At 47.2% G+C, this 21,360-nt stretch overlaps 1 protein-coding gene across 3 annotated transcripts in view; it reads right to left on the minus strand.

The window, feature by feature from the left end:
* PEG3 (paternally expressed 3) overlaps nt 1–18,193 on the minus strand; it is a 32,834-nt gene extending 14,641 nt beyond the window's left edge. The window contains exons 1-6 of one of the 3 annotated variants that reach the window (XM_030297788.1): nt 18,044–18,193; nt 13,778–13,870; nt 11,397–11,437; nt 11,051–11,180; nt 2,839–2,915; nt 94–573 (exon numbers count right to left, since the gene is read on the minus strand). In XM_030297788.1, the coding sequence (XP_030153648.1) occupies nt 94–487 (394 nt within the window). In that variant the 5' untranslated portion in view covers nt 488–573; nt 2,839–2,915; nt 11,051–11,180; ... (1 more) ...; nt 13,778–13,870; nt 18,044–18,193. Of the gene's footprint in view, nt 1–93; nt 574–2,838; nt 2,916–11,050; nt 11,181–11,396; nt 11,438–13,777; nt 13,871–16,818; nt 16,990–18,043 lie in introns of those variants that run through there. The other 2 variants (XM_030297786.1, XM_030297787.1) reach the window with 2 other exon arrangements.
* Between the last annotated feature and the right edge of the window lie 3,167 nt (nt 18,194–21,360).

Raw genomic sequence — 21,360 nt, forward strand, 5'->3', positions numbered from 1 at the left:
CGAAGAGAGTGACCTGGCCTCGACTACCAATGGTGCTGCGGCTGTGAACCCCAGGGCGATCATGGCTCCCCAACAGCCTCCACCGTGCCTCACCTCCTGGTTCATACATCTCCTTGTAATTTTCCAGCAGAGTAACTAGCTTCTCACAGTTCTCGGGCTTTTTTGCCCGCACCCAAGGCTTGATCTTTTCTGGAAGGATGGTCAGGTACTGCTCAAGGACCAAGAGCTCGATAATCTCCTCCTTGGTGCGAGTCTCTGGCTGCAGCCAATCGAGGCAGAGGTTTCGGAGTTTGAACAGTGTCTTCCGAGGCCCAACAAATTCCACGTAGAGGAAATTCCGAAACCTCTGATGAAAGAATTCAGGGTCAGTTGCACCTTCTCTTATGGTGGCATCCGGCTCCTTAGTCAAGTCACTGTCTAGCTCATGTACATCCGGGGCCCAAGACTTCTTGGGTTTGGTGGCAGACAAGTACTTTGGAGGCAGCATTTTTCTAAGTGAGATTTTCACTGGAGGAACCAAACATGAGTCAACAGGAAAGACGCGGCAGGCTGTGACAGTCAGTACTCAGGGACCTGTAGATCGTAAGGAGATACACACATGTCCCAGAAGTTGAGGATCAGGCAGTAGTGTGGGGCTGCCCTACATGGGCATCAACAACACTTTGTGAACAAACCACGGGGTCAGAGATGTGCACACTCGCAATACACAGATGCATGCGCAGCACACGAACATAGCCTCCCACAGGGGTAACAAGCATGACCTCTGGGCACCATCAAATCTGTTGGAGAGTCACCTCTGCTACTAACGGGTGTCATGACTGTGGACAACTACTCAATGTCCTGGAGTCTGTCCCCTTATCTACACCAGGGAACAACAGCCCTCAACCCTTTTTAAAACTGTGAGATTAAATAAGCTAATATACCTAAAAGGCCTACCAACCCTATGCCTACAATGCTCAAGGTGCCAGGCATTACTAGAAGTGGAGGTTGATTTTTGTTCTCAGCAAAAATGGAAAAGGGGATACAGGGAATGAGGGCCAAACCTACCATTTCTGGTGATTTCTGAACATCTGTATCACTGTGGAAAGTTCTACTGGCCAGAGTGGCAGAGTCTGCAGGTCTGCTCAGGACCCCTTCCCTCAGCACCGCACACCCTTCTGACGAGTGCCTGTCCTGAACCCCAGCCTCGGGCTCTGCTAACACCACCTCCTCCGATAGGTCTCCTGAGCTGCACTATCCATCTCTCAGGTGTTGCAAGCACTCCTCACATGTATTTTTAAATGCTGCAGTTAACCTGCCCCTCTCTGCAGCCTAAACTATAAACTCTACTCGAGGGATTAGAGACTCACTTTTCCAGACCTGTATCCTCTAGTGTCTGCCTGGCACAAAGTCAGGTACCAACAATGGTAGAACAGATTGAAATTAACAGACATAAACCCATTTAAAAACTGGTTTTAGGGGCATCTGGATGGCTCAGTTGGTTAAGTATCGAGCTCTTAGTGTCGGCTCAGGTCATGATCTCACAGTTTCGTGAGTTTGAGCCCCGCATGGTGCTCTGTGCTGACAGCGTGGAGCCTACTTGGAATTTTTTCTCTCTCTCCCTCTCTCTCTCTGCCCCTCCCCTGCTCATGCTGTCTCTTTCTCAAAAATAAATAAACTTTAAAAATAAACGAATAAATAAATAAATAAGTAAACAAACAAATAAATAAATAAATAAAATAAGTTTTAGATGTAGGCACGCATTATTACATGGCTGAAGAAGCACAGCTACGTTTCTGGGGAGAGAGAACATCCTGGATTAACCTCTATGCCCTTGCTTCCAAAGAACATTCTGGTGTGTCACCCACCCTCACCTGCCCACTTTTCTACCAACCCCTCTAGGAAAGAAACAGCTTTGATAATCCTCTGTATTGCTGCATTTATTTCCCTAGTTGTCTTTTTATTATCTGCCCCTTCTTTTTAGAAAAACCTCTTAGACTGAGTTTAAAAGCTGATTTTCATCTTTTTTCTAACATAACCAATTAAGGCTATACATTTCCCGTTACCTAAACCATCTCCCTCTGTGGACAGCCACAAATGGTACAAGAAGGTAGGCAATATGGGAAAGAAATTTAGGTTTGGGTGAGTGAATTAATTCACCTGACAGTTTTGTACTTCTGGCTTTACTTCCAAGGAAGAACAAAACAATATGCAGCAAAAATTCTATGCTTTTGTTTTAAATGGAAAACCAGTAAGTTTAAAATTAAAGTTCTTTCTTTAATGTTTAAAGAGAAAACAAGGTGTTTCATTTATCATTGGGGAATAAATGTAGCAAACTCTGCCATGCCCTTTTCCCCCCTGCAGTGATGGGCTTCGGTTCTGCTCACGCACAAACACCACCCCCACCCATGCTCTCTCCCACCGCCGTCCTCTGAAGCATCAGCACACACACGCACTCGCGCGCGCGCACACACACACACATACACACGTCCATCAGGAAGACCCTCAGCAATCAAGCACTGCCTCCCTGTCTGCCCTGCCCTCCTTGAGGACGGGTGACAACAGAGGAGAGGGCATGAGATGGCACCCTGCCAGGCAGAAGACTTCCAAAGCCAGGGAAGGAAAAGGACAAGTATCCAGTCTCTGAGGACTAGAGCGATGCTTGGCTAAGAGGGACAGAGAGACTGCCCCTGACAAGGCAGAGCTCTCAAACCCAGCAGGCCTGAATGGCAAAGATGAAAGGGCAGGAAGCCCAAGATTGCTCTTTGGCATTCATATCCCAGAGGAAACTCCAGTCCCCTAGAAGACGCTAGTGCAACTTCTCAGAGGTGACAGGATACCTTCAGGTATGTAAATCACCTGTTTGGGAAGAGGATCCTTTCCAGAACTTCAGAACAAGCAGCTCTCCACGGGAACAGAGTCAAAATGCCAGGGACCTGCAGACATTTTAAAGACAAAAATATATGGACAAATAAACATGGAAGAAATGTAAAAAGAGTGTTAGAGAATTAATTCTCCAAATGGCTGTGAATTCAGATAGCATTAGAGGTGAGGACTTATATATCGCCTTCAAGAAAAGGCCAATTCCCAGGTCATAAACCAACAAAGAGAAATAGAAAGTCTTTATGAAATCAGAATAATTTAAAAAGCCAGTACAAAACTAGCATTAACAAACCACAGATCAAGTTCAGTTATAAAAGCAGACAAAAATCTCTGGCACTATCACTGTTGAACACTATTCTTCAGAGTTCCAGCCAATTACGAGGCAAGAAAAATGTGAGGCATAAAGAAAGATCTAAAACTATCATTCTCTTTTATGTAAGAGCATTCACTCAGATTTTGTGAATCAATGGAAGCAGACCTGACAATAATTTAATAAGAAAATCACTTACAACAGGCTCCCTAAATATGTATCAGCAATTAAAAATTTTAAATAGTGGGAAGAGAACTGCCATTATAAAGACAGAAAAGATTTAATGAAAGACAATACCATCCACGTGGATAAGATTACAAATTATAATAATAAAAGGCAGTAAATGGAGAGACACAGGATAATCATGGGAGATGTATGGATCTGGCATATTAAAGCTCTAAAACCTCCCCCAAGTTAATCTATATAATTTAATGGAACTTCAAAGAATATTAATGTTGGGGAACTTGGCGATGGTTCCAAAGTTGACCTGGAAGAGTTCCATTTGGTCAATATTTTGAAAATTCACATATCAAAAGACCAACAATCCATACAAAAAATTTAAGAAATATTTTCACGTAATCTCATGGTAAGAAAGTTCTTTTATAATATGCCTGAAGGAGAAAGACTACATAAAAATAACAATGATGGTTGTTTACACCATCAAAACCTAAGAAATAAAACAACAAAAAGACCCACTTGTAACTTATGATAAGAAAGTGGATTCTCTTAGGAATTGTGGTCTAAGTTGACCACACGTAGTCAAGTATCCGGCAGTGGCATGAAACGTGGCATTTACAGACTAGTAAGGAAGGCACACATTACCTCAGTAAACAGTGGTAGGAAAACTAGCCAATCTTTCACTTGGGGGGAGAAGGTCATACCATACATAAAAATGCTAAAACTAAAATCAAAATAAAATAAATAAAAGATTACTTTTTAGAATTATGGAGCAGGAAAGGGCTCTTCTAACTAGACGATAAAATTGAGAGCTATTAAGGACAACTTTGACTTCACATATGTACTTGTTTACTATGGTAATTTTTCCTCCCAGTACACATATATTTGAAGCATAAACCACCAGCAGGTGAAAACTACATACAGTAACTGTAGGATGAAAAGGTTTGACAGAGAATCAATAATTTTTCTAAGAAAATACAGGCAGGCAAACCTGACTCAGAAAGCAGAGGAAAATCTAGGGAAGAAATTTAAAAAGATGAAATAATTTAAGGAGCAACTTCCATAAAAGTTCCATGAGCAATGAGTTCACCATGTTATAAAAACCCTTGCAGAGCACAGAAAAGAGATGGAGGACATCTTACTCATTAATAATACGACCGTTTGAACACCCTTAAGAATTCGATCACAAGGTACACGCCAACTTCTACACCAAAAATTCACTCATTTCTTTTCTCAAGAAATTCAGGACTAGAGTAAACAAATTTGATGTTCTTTAAATGTGCTCAAGATTTTCTAACAAGGGCAACAGAACAGCCTGTGGTCAGCAAGAACATTATACATACATATGTGTGTATATATATATATTTTTTTTCTTGTTTTTTTTAATTTAACAGGAAAAACTTAAAAAAAAGAATCAGGCCCTAACAACTCCTTCCCACAACTGCAGAGGAAGTTCATTTCAGATCTGAGAGTAAAAAAGGACTTTGAGAACAGAGTAATTGTAAAAATGGACAATGTAAGTATCTGTATGAAAAAGAAATGGGCGTACTCACATAATGCTTATGGCAATGGAGATTTTATGGAGGGCAATTTGGATAACTTCTTGAAATTTTAAATGTACACACCCTGTCCTATAAATTCTATTTCCATGAATTTATTCCAGAAATACATAATCACATATGTCCAAGAATATAGTCACTGAATAGTGCTGACAATGCACAAAATATAGTACATATTCATATAATGATTATGAAACCTTTAAAAATAATGAGCCAATTGTAAATAAATGGATATAAGATGACCTCTAACGTAGTTAAGTACAAAATGGGACACGAAAATGTGTACAGCATTCTAAGAAACTATAAAAACAGACGTATTTACTTAGACAATTTCTGTAAGAATATATATGAGACTAGTAATAGTGATTAATAGTGATCACCCCTGGGGAAGGGAACTGGGGGCCAGGGAAAGAAGGGAAACTTACTTTTTCACTGTATAGTCTCCTTTTGTTTTTTGTTTTTATTTATTTATTTTTTACCATGAGCATGTATTACCTAGTCAAAAAAATAAATTCAAAGTTAAAACAAAACAATAAACAAAAGCACTAGTAGAGAGGCCTTAGAGACTGTGCTGCCCACCGAGTGGGTTCACGCAACCCTGACACCTTAACACTGAGGGGGTCTCCTCCCTTCCCTGCCTATCCCACCCTGCTGGAGTCCAAGGTCATATTCTAAACCAGATGGCAGGCAATTTAGAAACCCCCAAAGAATCAAGTCTGGAACTTCTGAAACCAAGAATCACATAAGGAAATTGCAGCTATAAGTTGAATATACTCCCCAGATCTCCAGCAATTATTAATACATAATTGTAAGGTCATCCCCTATCCTAGGGATCCTGAAACCTAACTGATAGACCTGTCTGCCCATGTGCACAGAGGTACAGATCTCAAGTGTGTTCAGAGAGGCACTGTGTGCAACAGCAAAGAACAGGGACAGGGAGGAGAAGGCCCAAGCATAATTCCAATGCCAGAGCCCACCAAAAGACCACTCACTCACTACTCAGCAGATGGGAAAATAAAAATGGGTACAAATTTTCTGTGCTATAAGACGCAACCAAAATAAAAACAAACCAGAAGAAGAGGGGGGAAATATTTTGCAACATAGACAACAGTTAATATCTCAAATGTGAGAAGCTCTTAGAAACCAATAAGAGAAATGTCTACCCGTGAAAATAAAAAATACAGTTCATAAAATTAGTGATAAGTTCCAACAGTCACATCGGAATCAAAGAAATGTGAAATATTACAGTCAACACCTTTTTGGCCTATCAAATGGGCAGATATTTCAAAAATAATCAAAAAGAAAAACTGACGTTGGTAAGAAGCTGGCTGGTGCAGGCATGAACCATAATTCTGGATGCCATTTCAGCCTATGTTTTAAAAACATTAAAAACGCCCATTCCTTTTGAACCAGCAAGTCTCCACTTAAGGACAGTCAAGTAGGTAAAATATTAGTAAGAAAAAAAAAAGTTATGGGGCGCCTGGGTGGCTCAGTCGGTTAAGCGTCTGACTTCAGCTCAGGTCACGATCTCGCGGTCCGTGAGTTCGAGCCCCGCGTCGGGCTCTGGGCTGACAGCTCAGAGCCTGGAGCCTGCTTCCGATTCTGTGTCTCCCTCTCTCTCTGCCCCTCCCCCATTCGTGCTCTGTCTCTCTCTGTCTCAAAAATAAATAAACGTTAAAAAAAATTTAAAAAAAGAAAAAAAAAAAGCTAAAAAGTCAGGTGCCCACTACAATAAAGTCCTTATATATACACCTAATTTCCAGTTTATAAAAGGTAACACATGCAGCACTAAAGAGCTGCTGCAGTAAATGATGGCAGGTGACGCCATTTTACACATGGAGCCATGGGAAGGGACAAGCACATGTCAGAAAAGTGTTAGGCACATGTCAGAAAAGTGTTATGTTGCTAACGTGTTCTTGTATAACTATGGTCCTAACACGGGGCACAGATCCTGTCTCAAGAGTCAAACTCCGGAAAAGGAGACACTGATCGACATACTCCTACAGCGGTACCTGACAGCAGGTGAGTCTTGTGAGATGAGGTTAGGTGCCATCCTGGCCAAGTGACCCAACCTTTACCCCTTACTCACTCTGTTTACAGACCAAAGGGCAACTCAGAGTGGGGCCAGATGTGCTGTGCTAGTACTTGCCAGGGTCCCATACTCACCTTACCCTCAGGAAGACCCAGATCTCAAGGTGAACTCGTCCTGTGACAGCGCCTCTGGCCAATCAAAAGCATAACTGCTCTACCCACTTCGCCCCCACTTCCCCAGTCCAGCTTCTGCCTCCATGGCAACAGCCACGCCTACCGTTGAAGAAAACAGAAGATACAGGTTTGGAGGTAGCTGAGACGAAAGCATCACAAAGGAGCCGAGTAAAGGTTTGTCTGAAACGATCGCATGAAATGTTGGGGCTGAGGGGGTAGCCTGTCCAAGGACAGACCAGAAAGGCCAACAATAACAATTTACCCATATGATCAGAGATGTGCCTGAAGATGCGTGAACCTAGTAGAACTGAGAGTGCCTGCACTTAAACCCAAAGTCTCTGAGGGCAAAGCCTCTGCTGCCTTTTTCCACCATTGTATTTTTATCTCACAGGACTGGCACATAGGTGTTCAATAAACAGTTTTTTGCACTTAGATGCAAAAATGTTTAATAAATCCAATCTAGAAAAGTCTAGCCCATTCCAGTAATACAAAGGAAGATATCCCAATTCCAGGGGACTGTTCTATACGACGGATCATAAGGGGAAAGGGATCCTGTGAGCATTGTTTCGTGTTAAAAAGCACGTGCAAACTTCAACAGCCTCTCCTTAGAGTGTTCTTAGCAAAGAGTATAACTAGGAGGCCACCTATGAACAATAGAGATTTATCTCAAATAAAAGCAAGCAAGCGTATTAAACACTAAAGGTATTCCAACTAAAAGTGGGGGCCAGGAAGGGAGGACCTCCACCACAACCACCAGGCAACACTATTCTGGAAAAACCTGGCTAACACAACTGAAGAAGAAGAAACGAAAAGCATAACGTGGAAAAAGCATTATTTTGAGCTAAAAAACCTTGTCACTAAATACAAGAAAAGAATCCCATTAATAGCAAAATAAATAAATTCTCATAAATAAATTCAAACTATCTGCAACTCCAAACAAAAATTTTTTAAATGTCTAGGACATAACACAAATCCTAAATACATGAAGACATATGTTTTTGGATGGGAATGTGGAAATTGTTGTCAATCCTTCCTTGAACATACATTAAAATCCAATGAAAGGATGGGAAGCTTTGATAAACTGAGAATCCAGTTCCTCTAAAGAATAAAGGTACAAAACTATCAGGACAATCCTGAGTAAGGTATGTATGTGATGGGGGCAACGTGTTGTCTGTAAAATGACCCAAACATATGGAAACGTACAGTATTCTTTCCAACACAATGACGCAAGTGTCAAGACAAATACACTTAACCGAGCTAACACAGCCCAAAACCTCACTTGCATGAAAGTGTACACACACATGGGACTTAGTTTACAATAAAGAAAGGTCTTTAAATCAAAAAGAGCATTAACTGTTTAAATACAAACTATGAACTCTCTGAGGACTAAGTGGTAAAGAATAATTTTAAGAAAAGTGATGAGAGGGGATGGCCAACACTTTAATTTCTGACCAGTTATTCAAGCATGCATTTCCAAGAAGGTTGGGACAGCCTCTGGCATTAGGAAAGCACCACAAACCAGTGCTGGGGTCTGGCCTCCTGCCAAGCAATTCTGTATGTCAACAACGCATCACTGGAAGCCTAAGGCCACAAAGGCCAATAATCTACTTTGCTCTCATTAAAATAAATCAGTGCCCTCAAAAAACAGCATTCCTCCAAAATTTTCATCAAACAGGAAGGAATGAAAACATAAATATCTTTAATAGAATGCTATGTAGCCATTAAGTCATGTTTTCAAGAAGTTTTTTAACATTATTTTCTGATTGCAAACACAAAAGATAATACAACATTCAAACATTACAAAATATTTAATGTAGAAACCACAAGCCACATCCACTGATCAAATCTGTTGCTATACTAAACCTTTTGACATCCATATATAGAGTAGCATCAAATTTTTACCCAAATAAGATCACATTAGGTGTTCTGCATGTGTGTGCTTTTAACTTTTATTTTTTCCAGTAAACTTTATGCCCAATGTGGGGCTGGAACTCACAACCCCAAAATCAAGACTCGTGTGCTCTGCCGACCCTGCCAGCCAGGCGTCCCTTGTGTATGTATTTTAAAACCTAGTAATTTATGATGGTTACCTTTCTATACTAGTACATATAGATCTACATCATTCTGAAGGCCACATAATATTCCATTCTACAGGTACACTGGTTTATTTAAACTCGGTGAAACCACTAATGTAAAAAAACTTTTAAAGCATTAAATGAAAATAATGGGGCATAAAATTGTACAGCATACGTGGCATTTACATGTATACCTATTTATATGCACACAGAAAATGATGGAAATATCCACACAATGGAATAAGGCAGTTTTTAGAAAGCAAACCTATAGATGGAAGTGTATTTATATGGAAATTCTTGTAGATAGTGCTAAATAGCTACTAAGTAGTATGTGTGCATACACAAAGAAACACACCCACAAAAATGGAGACTAAAAACATAGTGTACACATTATCTGAGCTCTCCAGGTGGCATATGACACCTTCTCCCCGCCCACCAACTACTGTCTCACATCCCAGGAACTTCACTCTTACAGCTTGAGTTTGAAATGTTAATGAACTGGGTATGATCTCATTGTGCTAAAAAAACAAACACACAAGAGCAAACAAGGATATTTAAACATACGGAAATACATATAAACTAAGCCAGAAGAAAATTTCCATATAAACTTGTGTAGATTATTCATAAAAGGGGGAAAATAAAAAAATAAATAATAAAAGATACTACTTCTTTTTGCATTTTAATTTCAAATGTTATTCTAAGTTTATAATTGGAAACAAATTTTTGAATATAAAATTCAAAATAAATTCAATTGCTGTTGGTCTTTCCTTTTCCTTTCTGCCTACTACTGCTAAGCAGCATGCCCTCTGCTGTGGTGGTCCCCGGGATGTGGCCCCTGCTTACGAGGACACTTCATCTTCCCCTCTGGCCGCCTCCCATGGCACCCTCCACTTGCTGCCTGTATCACTTGATGGTGCTCCACACCCACGCCCTCCCCTCTGGCCTCATAGTTCAAACTGAATTCTGGCCACATGGCAAACCCATCACCTTCATTTCCTGACTTGGAGGTGGACCCTCGCATACCCCTACTCAAATTTCCGCATTTCCTTCTGCTCTCTGGAGTACAGATCCCAGTGTGGGTTGAGTAGCAGCCAAGGGCAGGATCTTAAAAGGTCTGACCACATTTGGCAGACAAAGGCAAAGGTGGAGACACAAAGGGACCAAGCCCTGGTCCTAGAGGCCAAGACCATCAATTCCAAGAGGAAGGAAAGAGAGGAGATGAATGACAGAAAGCAGTCTCTCTCTACCCTGGGCAGAGGGCCTTATGGATTTCTAGCGTTCTTTAACCTCCAAATATTGGTTCTTGCATACACTAGACATCTAACCATGAAATGTTATATGCATCATAAACATTTCATGCAGAATAAATTTCACTTGTGAGCTTGACCACTTAAAACTACAGGACAGTGGTGCCGCCTGTACAACAGTGTTGCCACTGTGGTTTCTACCACAGTATTTGCGCCATTCTTTGAATGTTTTATAGCACTTTACTTCTCTATTTCATAAAAAATGAATAGAAAACAAAAGTATGGGCCTCACATTTAATGTAACTGAAACAAGGATGGAATTCATCAGACACCTCTGCTACAAGGTGGGGGGTGGGGAGGTGTCTTTGGCCTCAAACAACTGAACTGGGAAGAAATCAATTAAAGAACACAGATCAGAGGCTTGAAAACATTGAGTGGGACACGTGAGGAGAGCTAACGAAATCCTGTGACCCCACTGTTTCACCTCAGACTCCCCACATCCCATCAGTTGAGAAAGAAGCTCCATGAGAGCTTCTTCAACCCCATTTCTACTTACTTACTTTGGCCCCTCATCATGGTGCACCTAGATTCAGCCCCCTCACTCATTCTACCTACCTCATCCGAGGGGGCTGGAATTGAGAACTTTAAAGTCAGGAAGCGAGGAAGTTACTTTCTTCGTTTCTTGGGGACAGCATGGTGTGCGGTCTCCTCTCTCTTCTCGTTTGCTCCATTCTCCTGCCTCTCTCTGCAGACCGACATTCTCTACTTCAGCATGCACGTGGTAAGCGCTGCCCCAGCCCCAGTCCTACCTCACCTCCCGGTGACACGCCCAGTGCTGACAGCCTCAGCAACCCAAGTTCTCCGAGTCTGCAAGTACACACCGCAGCTCAAGTCCTTCTAGGGTGGTGGTTCTCAAACTTGGGGTGCCAAAAGCCATCTGAGGTACTTGTGAAATACATACCTGCCTTTCTAGATGTGACGATCTAGGAGGCCTGTGGTTCTCTAGGATAAAGAGGCATTCCAATAAGCACCCCAGTAGTTATACTTTGAGAACCACTGCTGTAGGCTTAGGTGTCTGGTCTTGTTCGAATAATCACAAACAGAAGCATACGGACAACAGGGGCTGCTGGGGGGCCAGTTTCATATGGCAATGTCAGCAAAGAGTAAATGACCACTCTCCCTACCATCCTGGCCGCAACCTCCACCCTCTGGTCTTTTAGATGGCTCTTCTCAGATCATCTCCACATCACCCTGGGCTTACCTCTATCACAAAGGCTTAGCACTTACCACACTGCAGCAAAATTTCCTTGTTGGTGTCCATTCTTGTGGGCTTTCCCCAGAAATTTCAGAAGAGAGGAAATAGTATCTAAGAATTTTAGTTTAATGATCAGACCCCAAATAGTTCAAGACGAATAAAGCTACTTTAAAGAGAATGTCTTCTGAGCCAGTATGACTAACCTGGCCATATTTTCACGTCAATTATTAGCTGATCATTTTTTTTCTCCCAAATGAGAAAAAAAACATGAAAAGATAGGCCACAAACGATGTACAGGAAAGGGCTACTCTGGTCAGACCTAATTTGAGTGGAAATTGGGAACAAAGAGGACTGGAGATAGGAGACCTCTGGTGTCCTAGTTACCCTAGCAAGAGCTTCACTGCAACCAGATGCTGGCGCTAGGCTACCTAAAGGCCAGTGCTAGTGAACCTTCACCTTCTCTCATTTTGATTCCATACTCACCAAGCAATCTTTTCATTATGGTTTCATTTCCCATGTAGGTCTGTCTACAGGGAGAGAATCTGTTGATCATACACACTTTTGAGTATTTGGGTCCCTGCTATAGTTATCTCCCACTATAAGCTAACAAGCCAGAATGGAGAAAACAGGAACATTGTACTTCAGTCACACCGGTTTTCAACATAAGCTAATATGTCAGTAGGGTTTACATAGGTTTCCCCAGCTTCATTAATGTGGATCTACTAACACAGGATGAGTCCTTAGATGAAATAAGGTTTCTGAGTGTCCACAGGCTTTAGGACCAGACACTGGATACTTGAGGCACTCACTGAGGCCAGGCATAAACCAATGATTCCCAGGGACCAACGTGAATGGCACATGAGCCTTCCTTCAGATGGTAACACACCGTCAGCACAGCCACCTATTTTGGTAAGCATGTTGTCTTACTCGTCATTTAACTACAGTTCTCACTCAGCAGACGTTGAGGCCAGTGATTATGTCACCCACTTCCAGAGATACAAAGTCTGGCATGGTTCTGTCCCAGAGTGGGCAGTTTCCATGTTTGCTGACGGAATGAACAACTTTTGCTATTTTGCTCACTTCCCCACACGATGTGATTCACTGCACCTGACCTGAAGCAGTCAGCAAGGTGTGAAAGAAGAGTACGGGGCCGACTGAGTCTCTTAGTAGCTCTCTAATATCCAACTACTTCACTTCTCCCCCTGCTCTGACCCTAATCCAAGCTATCATCTCTCACCCAGACCTGAAATGGTTATTGCTGCAGCCACTGTTTCCACCCTCCTCTTCAGAACCCTACAACAGACCGTATTTTTAAAACACAAATCTGATTCTCACATTACTTTTACAGCTAAAACACCTCAATGGTTTCCCACTGTGTTTCATATTGAGCCCATATACTTACCACTCACTGGAAGGCCTTTCACAACACAGCACCAACTGACCTCTTCCCCACCTTGATCAAACGCCACTCAATTCTTTCCTTTGCTCCAGGCATCCTAGACTTTTGGCTCTTCTCTCTGGAGCCCTCAGAAATGCCCCTGTGCCCTCTGCTTCAGACTACTCTTGCCACAACACACTACCATTCTTACTTCTTCAGTGCTCAGCCTGAGCTTCCCTGGCCTTCCAGAAAGGCCCTATGTGGCCTCTTTCAGGTTAACTGTCCACAGTGAATATTCTCTCTCAAAAACATCAATTGTACAATTATTTTTTCAAAGTCTTTCATTACCCAATAGACTATGAGCTCCAGGAATACACTTCTTTTCCCACTCTAGGCCATGTTTGCTAGAAGAACCGATGGACCTCTCATGCTTCTCTAATCACCCAACAAGAGAGAAAAAGTAGGCCTGAAAGTGCAACTGAGTGTTGGGGGGCGGGAAATGAAGGAAACTGAAAAGCATAGCATGAGGCCAAGGAGAATTTCTGGCAAACACGCAATTCACCGGAAGAGTCTGTGAGTTTTCAGAGAGCACAAACGGGTACTTGCATGGCTGTATAGAACACGTATGCAGTAGAAAAGTGTCAGGATGAAGAAGAATGTGTTCATTCTAAGGATGAGTGTGGCAGTGTGAGAAGGGAATTCAGCTCACCTGGACCTGGACCCGGCCACCTAGTGTTTGGACCTAGTTCCTCTTCCTCTGGCCAGGTGTCTCTGAGAAGGGTAGGAGCTCGAGAAGGCAAAGCTGGGGAAGGAAAAGAAAACATGAGATACCAAATTTACTTTGCAAATACCAGATTCCTCAGACTGGAAAGGACTGCACCTTTATCTCCTCCAGTGGCAGAGGTCAAGTCAGACCAGGAGAAAGAGTCTTCCCTCCCAGGATGGAAGGGCCCTGGGCATTGCTCCCTGAGGCAAGAGTTGTACTGTGGACTGTAATTACAGTCTCTTCCCTGTGGGGTTATGCCAATGGCTGTGCAAGTCATTCTCTGAACTTCTTAGAATGTCTTCTAACAAGCAAAGCAAAACAGTAAAGACACAGGGCTTTGGATTTAGAAATCAATTCAAGAACCCAACTTCCCACTTATTAACTATGTGATGCTGGCAGTTCCTCTAAAAGCAAAGGACATGTGTAGGCAAAACTCAGGAAAACAATAGCTGAAGTGGTACTATTATTTATTTACATATTTATGTATTTTACACACCCCATACAATACTTAACAACTTGCTTTTCTTGTCTCTGTTACTCTTCACCACAACACTGTAATCTTCTAAGTATCACTTTATAGAAAAGCAGATGCTCAGAGAACTCAATGTAAGAGCCCATGGCAGACTGGTACAGATGAACCTAATGTCACTGAAAAACAGAACATCTACTGACATTTTCCGTGGAGACCACATGGACTAGAGATACAGGTACCCCATAGAAAAGTGAGTTAAAACTCCAGTTTTGCCATCTAATAGCTAGTGATGCAGGGAAAGAAGTTTAACTGCACTGTAAATTTAAGTACTATGAAAAGATTATCTTCTATTAGGACCTTAGTATTATTGCCATTAGGTAGTTACTTCATTCCTTAACCTTACCCACCATTGTAGAGGTTTTCAACATGCTCCCAAATGGGGGGCTTACGAGATGCTTTGGTGGAGCTAGGACTAGAAGTGCCCCAGCTGGAGTCTGGGATACACATAGGCAAACATGGTGAGAGCTACTTTAGTGCTGGAATCGCGGTAGTCCTCCAGAGGACGCAGCAGCAGTGCCACAAGTGACTCTGCACATGTGCACCCCCGCCACCAGCAGGTAGCCCCACCCAAGAACCAGGGCGGGCCCCCACCCTCCCAAACCACGCCCTGACATGCCTAGAGTACCTCCCCTGGATTGTCTCCCGTGCCACGCCCCTCTCCTGTCTGCAGCCCTGAATTGTCCAGTTCCAGGCTCTTAGACATTTTTCTTTGCGTAAACTCCATATTGACCTCAGAGCCTCCACACCCCAAAACTTATGTCCACAGCACGCGTCCTCTTCCCACAGCACGGGTCCGTCTTCTGGAGACCTCACCTTCCCCAAATCTATTAAAATGCCGACATCTGAACCCCAGTCATTCAAACGGACCCTCAGGGCTGCACAGATGAACCCTGTCCCCACATTCCTGAGACTTGGCTGTGGTGTCCTTCGAGGAAATATCTCGCCTGCCACCCTGTTGAGTGGCCACTGCGGCAAACGCTCTGGGCTGGCCAAACTGGAGCCTACACAGCAAACCTGACTCCTGTTCTTAGCCATGCGAAGGTGGATAGGGCTCCCCAGGACCCCTCAGTCACTCAGGACATGGCAGTCCCACCCTCAAACCACCACCTACAACTCCACGGTCCTTCTTGATGGCGCTTTAGCAACCGCCTACCGGCCAACATGGCACAAGGATGGGCAGGTGTTTGCAGCCCGGTGAATCTGGACCCGACAGCCTCTCCTTACACCCGTCCCCTGCAGCTCGGCCATCACTCAGATTGCGCCTGCGCAGCAAGCCCCAGCTGCCCACTCTGGGCCCGCCCCCTGCAGCCAAGCCGTCATTCAAGATGGCGCCTGCGCAGTAAGCTTCGGCAGCCACCTCTGGGCCCGCCCCCTGCTGCTCCGCTGTCATTCAAGATGGCGCCTGTGCAGTAAGCCTCGGCAGCCACCTACTGGACAACAAACATACTGCTGGGATGGGCAGGGGTCTGCAGGGTCTATTTATCGTTCAGGACAAGACAGCCCCTCCCTCAGGCCCACCCCCTGCAGTTCTGCCATCATTCAAGATGGCGCCTGTGCAATAAGCCTCGAGGGGCCACCCCACGCCAACACAACCCAGGCCTACCCACCCAATGGGTAGGGGTCTGCAGTCTCCTGTTATTCAAAACATGAAAGCCTCTCTCAAGCCTGCTCCCAGCAATACCACCATCACTGATAGTGATACTTGCACAATAAATAAGCTTTAGCTGTCACCTACAGGTCTTAAGATCACTCGAGTGGGTGGGGCTCTGCAGCCCCTCCCTCACCCCGCCCCCTGCAGGACCCCTGTCACTCAAACGGTGGCTGCGCAGTAAGTCTTGGCTGCCACCTGTCGACACAGTAGGCGGAACTCCGCAGCCCCTCCCCTTGGGCTCAGCCCCTGCAGCCAAACCCACGTGCACTCAAGATGGCGCCTGCGCAGTAAGCCTCAGCTGCCACCTGTCGGCCAACAGCGTCAGAGTGGGCCCAACTCTGCAGCCCCGCCCCTTGGTCCAACCCCCTACAGCTAGCCCCACTGTCACTCAAGACAGCGCCTGCGCAGTAAGTCACGGGGAGCTCTGCAGCTCCTCCCCCCCTTGGATCCGCCCCCTGCAGCTCAGCTGTCCTTCAACATGGCGCCTGCACATAAGTCTCGGCTGCCACCTGTCGGCCAACAAACAGTACTACAGTGGGCCGAGCTCTGCAGCGCCTCCTCTCCCCTTGGACCCGCCCCTGCAGCTCCGCTGTCCTTCAAGATGGCGCCTGCGCAGAGAGTCTCGGCAGCCACCTGTCGGCCAACACGAATAGTGCCAGCGTGGGCGGGGCCCGCAGCAGGGTCAGTCCCCCAAACTGCCCGTGGTCCCACCCCCAGCCCCGCTGACAGGGTCTGCGCCACACAGCTAGGCTGCTCCCGTCCCCAGCATTTCCCCTAGCCAAAAGATGGGGCCAGACACACCGCAGGGTGACAACCACAAGGGAAGGCCTCTGCCGCGCCCAGATATCACCAAGGAGTAACAGCCGGTGAGTCCACAGCCTGTAGCTCTGTACCTCAGTACTAACAGTTTCATGGCGGCCGCGACCGCGGCAGCCGCGGCAAACTTAGCACAACGCTTGGCTTCTCCAAACCACATGGACCCAGCCAACAAAACGGTCTCCGGGTCACTAGCCATGGCCCATTCTCAGAAGTCAGAGCTTAGCCCTCAAGCCAGTTGAGGTGGCACCGTCACGGCAAACTTCTGCAGCCAAACCTTCGACTGGCAAAGAAAGTGCGAGGTAGTCAGGACCCTGAAGCCTTCAGAGCATAGAACACGGGGTCACCACGGTTCCACCCCCCCCCCCCCCCCGCCAGCCCTTGGCCCCGCCCCGCCCCGCTGCGGCCAGCCAGCCACCATCGCACCAGCCTGCGCGGCAGACCTTAGCCACCCCCATCAAAGATGGCGCCAAGGTAGGCGGGATTCAATGATATCGTCACAGCCCAGGCTAGCCGCAGTCTCAACCGCCCTTGGCCCCGCCCCAATCCGCGGCCAACCAATCAGGATAGCGCCTTTACAGCAAACTTCACCGCCCACACCAAATATGGCGCCAGGTGGGCGGGGCTCCCCAATCACTCACAGCCCTGAGAAAATACCCACAGGCGTGAAGCCCTCGGCCCCGCCCCTCACGACTTGTAGCTCCTCCCGCCGCCACTGCGGCAAAACAAGCCCCGCCCCCAATGTCTGGCAAGGATGCTGAGACAGCCTGAGGGACCTGGCTGTCAGGGACGCCGTGGGACAGACGTAGTGATCTGTAGCCCCCAGACCCGGCCAGCCCACCACTTCCCCAGCACCCACCCTGGCGGGCTCGCCTGACAGAAGTCCGCGGTCATCCCGTCCCCGCTAACCCTAACCCCCACCTCCACTAGGCAAGATGGCGCGGCAGCCCCCCGGCTCCGCGGCCACCTCAAAGGGGCAGCCGGTCCCTGAAACCCCGGCCAGACACGCAAGATGGCGTCCGCGGCAAGCGCGGCAACCCGAGCACCGGACCCGTTGAGAACCCCACCAGGCGGTGTCCGCCGGCTGCCTTCCCCCTTCCCCATCTGACCAGGGTCCCAGAGTGCAGCGTGTGACGGCCGTGCTGCCTCACGCGGCATCCGGACACCGTCCTGACACAGACGTGTAGCGCGGGGGTCCGGCCGGACTCACCTCCCCTCACCACACTGCCTCGGGCCCCACGGCTCGGCCCAGGAGCAGCCCGTGTGCACAGTCTAGCACGCCCACAGGGCCCCTGGCGCCCGGCGGCGCCACCAGCCCAGGGTGGACATGTCCGCTCCTCAGCTCCGACCTCGTCCTCCCCGCGGCTCCCAGCGTCTGCACCGAGCCTCTGCGCGCGACTCCTTGTCAGGCTCTCCGCAGAGGCGGGGCTGCAGCGCAGGCCAATGAGAGGCCGAGCTGCCCACCCCGGGCCCCCTCGCCACGCCTCTGAACGCTGCCAATCAGGCTGCGGTTGCCGTGGCGATGGCTTGGCGCGAAGGCAGGAGGTTGACGTCAACCCAGCCAACACCAGGGGCCCCTGACAGGGGTCTCGATAAGGGGGTGTGGGGGTGTGTGAGACCCCCACACAAAGAAACGGGGGTGACACGCAGAAGGGCTGACCAACAGCTCCCAAACACAAAACCAATGAAGAAAAAAAAATACATTTGTCCCAAAAGTGGAAGTCCTGCGGGCAAAACCATGTACGTTGAAGTGTGAAGAACGAGAAAGTGGGAGACGACACTTTTGCGTCCAGGACACGCGAGAGACGCGGGGCTAGTCCCTCCGTAAGCCAGGCTCTCTCGGGCCCCGGGCGGTACAGGCCGAACCGCGCCAGAAACCCGGGCAGCGAGGGAGGAGGCCGGCACCTCACGGGAGCGCACTGGCGCTGGCGGACCCGCTGTGGAGAGTCACGCGCGGACTGCACGCCGGGCCAGGCGGACCCCGCCGCAGCCCGCACAGATCCCGACACGGATCCCCACACAGACCCCGCCGCGGCCCGCACGGAACCCGCACAGATCCCACCGCGGATCCCCGCAGCATCCCACACAGATCCCACAGCCACCCCGTCAGCACCCGCACAGATCCCCGCAGCCACCCTGTTAGCACCCGCACAGCTCTCGACACGGATCCCCACAGCCGCCCCACACAGACCCCGCAATCTGTCCGGTAGCACCCCGCACAGACCCCGCGGCGCCCTCATACAGATCCCACCAGCGCCCGCACGCAGCCCCCCACCACGCCCGGGGCACGGACCCCGCAGTGCCCCGAGGACTTCCGCGAGCCGCCCCACACGTGGCCCTGCACAGGCCCCTCGCAGTGCCGCGCACGTGGCCCGGCCCAGACCCCGCGGACCCCCCACAGTGCCGGTGGGCACACGGCGGACCACAGAGGACACCGGGGAACCGTAGCCCGGGACAGCAGCGAGGGGCGGCTGTCCGGGACTAGGGACAAATTGCTCACGTTTGTAGGAATGAGCTGGTAAGTGTTTTCATTTGTTTGTTAAGGATGCACACGTTTGCAGGTAAAACTTGCGCAAAAGAATACAGGAAATCGCAAGCTGGTTACCTTGAAGGAAAAGGAATTGCGGGTGAGGGGAGGAGGATGAAGGGAGGAATTTTTCCCCTGCTCCAACCCATACTGTTTGTTATAAATACGAATTTCTTTTCTAGCAGTAAAAGCAATGAATTATACAAAGTTCATTAACATACCATTGATCCAACTGTTCCGTGAAAGCAGAGATAGGCAGCGAACGAAAGATTATATGCAAGCATGTTCATGGAGCATCATTTTTTATTCGAAAAGTGTACCCTGCAGAAGAATTAAGCTGTATTCTGGTCAATCCGTACACTGAAACTTTACCGTGGCCAATAAAAAATGTAGGATTTTAATTTTCAAGGAACAAATTCATTAGATGGTTAATTACAATAAGCAGGTTACTTACTAGCGCACAGAACGTGGTGCCGAAAATTAAGTGTTCTGTTCATACGTAATAAGTATAAATAGAAATCAGTGGTTGCTTGCTACCTTAAGAAGCTACCGGCTTGGGGTGGGGGGTGTTTTAAGCTCCCCAAGTCTTCCACGGTCTCCTCTCAGCCAGCAGCGCCACAGTGAACTTAAAATCTGAATGAAAACACTGTGCGTGCTGTGCACCTCCGAAACCTATCGCCCAGCAGCCTCTCGGGAAATTCGAGAGGCATGACTGCAAGTGAGCGCTGCGACCCTTAGGTCAGAGGTTTTCCCGTCTGGCTACACCTCAGGATCAGCCGGGGAGCTGTTCAACCCTGGAGCTGCCCAGGGCCCCGCAGACGCGGTGGTTTTGGAGCTCCCCAGCTGATGCTGATGTCTGCACATGGTGCAGGAGGTGATGACTTTAACACATTCTACGACCCCGTTCTCTCTCCTCAAAGGCCTCTGCCTGCAGTACAGGTGTCTCTCTGGATCCTGGATCACTCATCCCCTTCAGATACCACATGCCCTCGGGGCTCCCGCAGGGACTACCCCTTTCCCCAGTGCTCCCTCCCCTTCTCCCTCCAAACCGCTCTTGATAGAGTGGTCTGTCACTAACTCACCGGCCTCACTGCACATCCTCTCCCCCTACCATGCCACCCGATGAAACTGCTGAGCAATTCCCTATGCAGCTAGGAAACTTGACCTTAATCTCGCTTGATCCTTCAGTAACAGTCAACATCCTCATTAAAAGAAACCATAACAAACAAAAACGCAGGCTGTCTTATTTTTCCGTGACACGACACGACACCACCCTGGTTTTCAATGGCCTCTTCTCCCTCCTCTTGGCTCACTTTTGCTCTGTTCAACCTCTAAACGCTCACAACTCGGTCACTAGACTTCTCCATCAACATGCGCTCCCTAGGCATGGTTTAAATACCACCTAGACGCCAACAGCTCCCAAATTTAAATCCTCTGCCTCAGAACTTTCCACAGAAGCTCCTGTATCTGACTGCTCCACCTGCATATTCAACAGGAACTGAAAGCATTTTAAATAAATATTTAATTTCCCTTTTCCTCATTCTATAATTCTATATATTTCTATAAGCAGTACCCGTTGCTATAGCCAAAAATCTCACAGTTGCTCTTGATTCTTCTTTTCCTCACTGTCACCATCTAAATCATCAGCAAGTCCTGCTGACCCTACATCCAAGACATCCCAAATTTGTCCAGTGTTTTCCCTCTTCGTGACAGTCCTAATCACCGTGACTTCCCCTGGTTATTAGCCTACTCACTGGATCACCTGCTTCCACTCCAAACCCTCCCCTCCCAAGATTCTCTACACAGCACCAGGGTGGTCTTTGAAGGTGCATAAGATGTCATGGACCAGCTTGAATTACCCCCTGTCCCCTACCCCTGTCGCACTTAAATATAAGTCTAAAACATGTACCATAAACAAGTCAAGGGGCGCCTGGGTGGCGCAGTCGGTTAAGCGTCCGACTTCAGCCAGGTCACGATCTCGCGGTCCGTGAGTTCGAGCC

This window comes from Lynx canadensis, chromosome E2, assembly GCF_007474595.2.
Source record: "Lynx canadensis isolate LIC74 chromosome E2, mLynCan4.pri.v2, whole genome shotgun sequence".
Lineage (NCBI taxonomy): Eukaryota > Metazoa > Chordata > Mammalia > Carnivora > Felidae > Lynx > Lynx canadensis.